The sequence below is a fragment of the Echinops telfairi genome, unplaced genomic scaffold (assembly GCF_000313985.2).
Source record: "Echinops telfairi isolate 266 unplaced genomic scaffold, ASM31398v2 ScPeMD7_18;HRSCAF=68, whole genome shotgun sequence".
Taxonomy (NCBI): Eukaryota; Metazoa; Chordata; class Mammalia; order Afrosoricida; family Tenrecidae; genus Echinops; species Echinops telfairi.
The window spans coordinates 98,009,932-98,010,885 of record NW_022103915.1 but is presented as its reverse complement, the minus strand read 5'-3'; the positions used below and the strand labels follow the sequence as shown (position 1 = coordinate 98,010,885).

General features: G+C 36.4%; 1 protein-coding gene across 1 annotated transcript in view; it reads right to left on the bottom strand.

Moving 5' to 3' along the window:
* RAD51 (RAD51 recombinase) overlaps positions 1-954 on the bottom strand; it is a 25,529-nt gene that overhangs the window by 10,216 nt on the left and 14,359 nt on the right. The window contains exon 3 of the mRNA XM_045287675.1: positions 150-241. Within this exon, the coding sequence (XP_045143610.1) occupies positions 150-241 (92 nt within the window). The remainder of the gene's footprint in view (positions 1-149; positions 242-954) is intronic.

Genomic DNA, 954 nt, shown 5'->3' with positions numbered 1-954 from the left:
GGAGTTTTACAGTAGAGGCCTGGCTTCTAACTACAGGCTAAAGAAAGTACCTTTTGTGTCCTTCCCACAAACACTTGCAAAATAACTTGAAAATAGTGGGAGTCAACGAATTCTTGCTTACTGTATTAGCTAGAACCTCACCAGCTCACCTGACATGTTACAGCCAGTGTATGACAGATCTGGGTCTTCCCAGTTCGAAATTCTCCAAACATCTCTGTGATGGATCCAGTTTCAATTCCACCTAAGAGAGCAATAAGAAACCCTCCTTAGCACAATATAAATGTTTGCAAACTATAATCATAGAAATAGCTTTCGTACTCACCAAAAAGACATGCACACAACTGGGATATCCAATTCTCAATAAGTGATCATTTAAGAGACCATTTTATTTTGAAACAAGTATAGATTTATAGGAAAAAGAAAGAAATGTCCAGGGCAATCTCATGTACTCTTCACCCAGCCCCATTACATCGTGTCTAACTACAGTATAGTATCAGTACCAATTCTGTACATTCTACAGAATTTGCTCAGATTTCTGAAATTGTTCCGGCACTAAATTGTGTGTGTGTAGTTGCACACAATTTTATTACACGTGTCGTTTGACGTAAACAGTCCTAGTGGCACAGTGGTTAAGTGCTTAGACGTAAACTGAAAGGTACAAGGCTATGCCACAAATCAGAGCCATAAACTAACTGTCTATCTACATATGCAAATGTATATGTACACATACATACAAGGGACTTCAAAGTTTGTGGGAAAATGGCATTAAAAGATAACAGAATTTTCCTACCAACTTTTTGAAGCCCCCTGTATCTATAAATATTACCTAACATGTATAAAATGTTTCTTGTGTTTTATGTTTGTAACTACCATTTTATTTAATTCCAAAACTATAGAGGCATTTTTCATCTTATTTTGAAAATAAGAAACCAAACTAAACTCACTGCTGTGGGT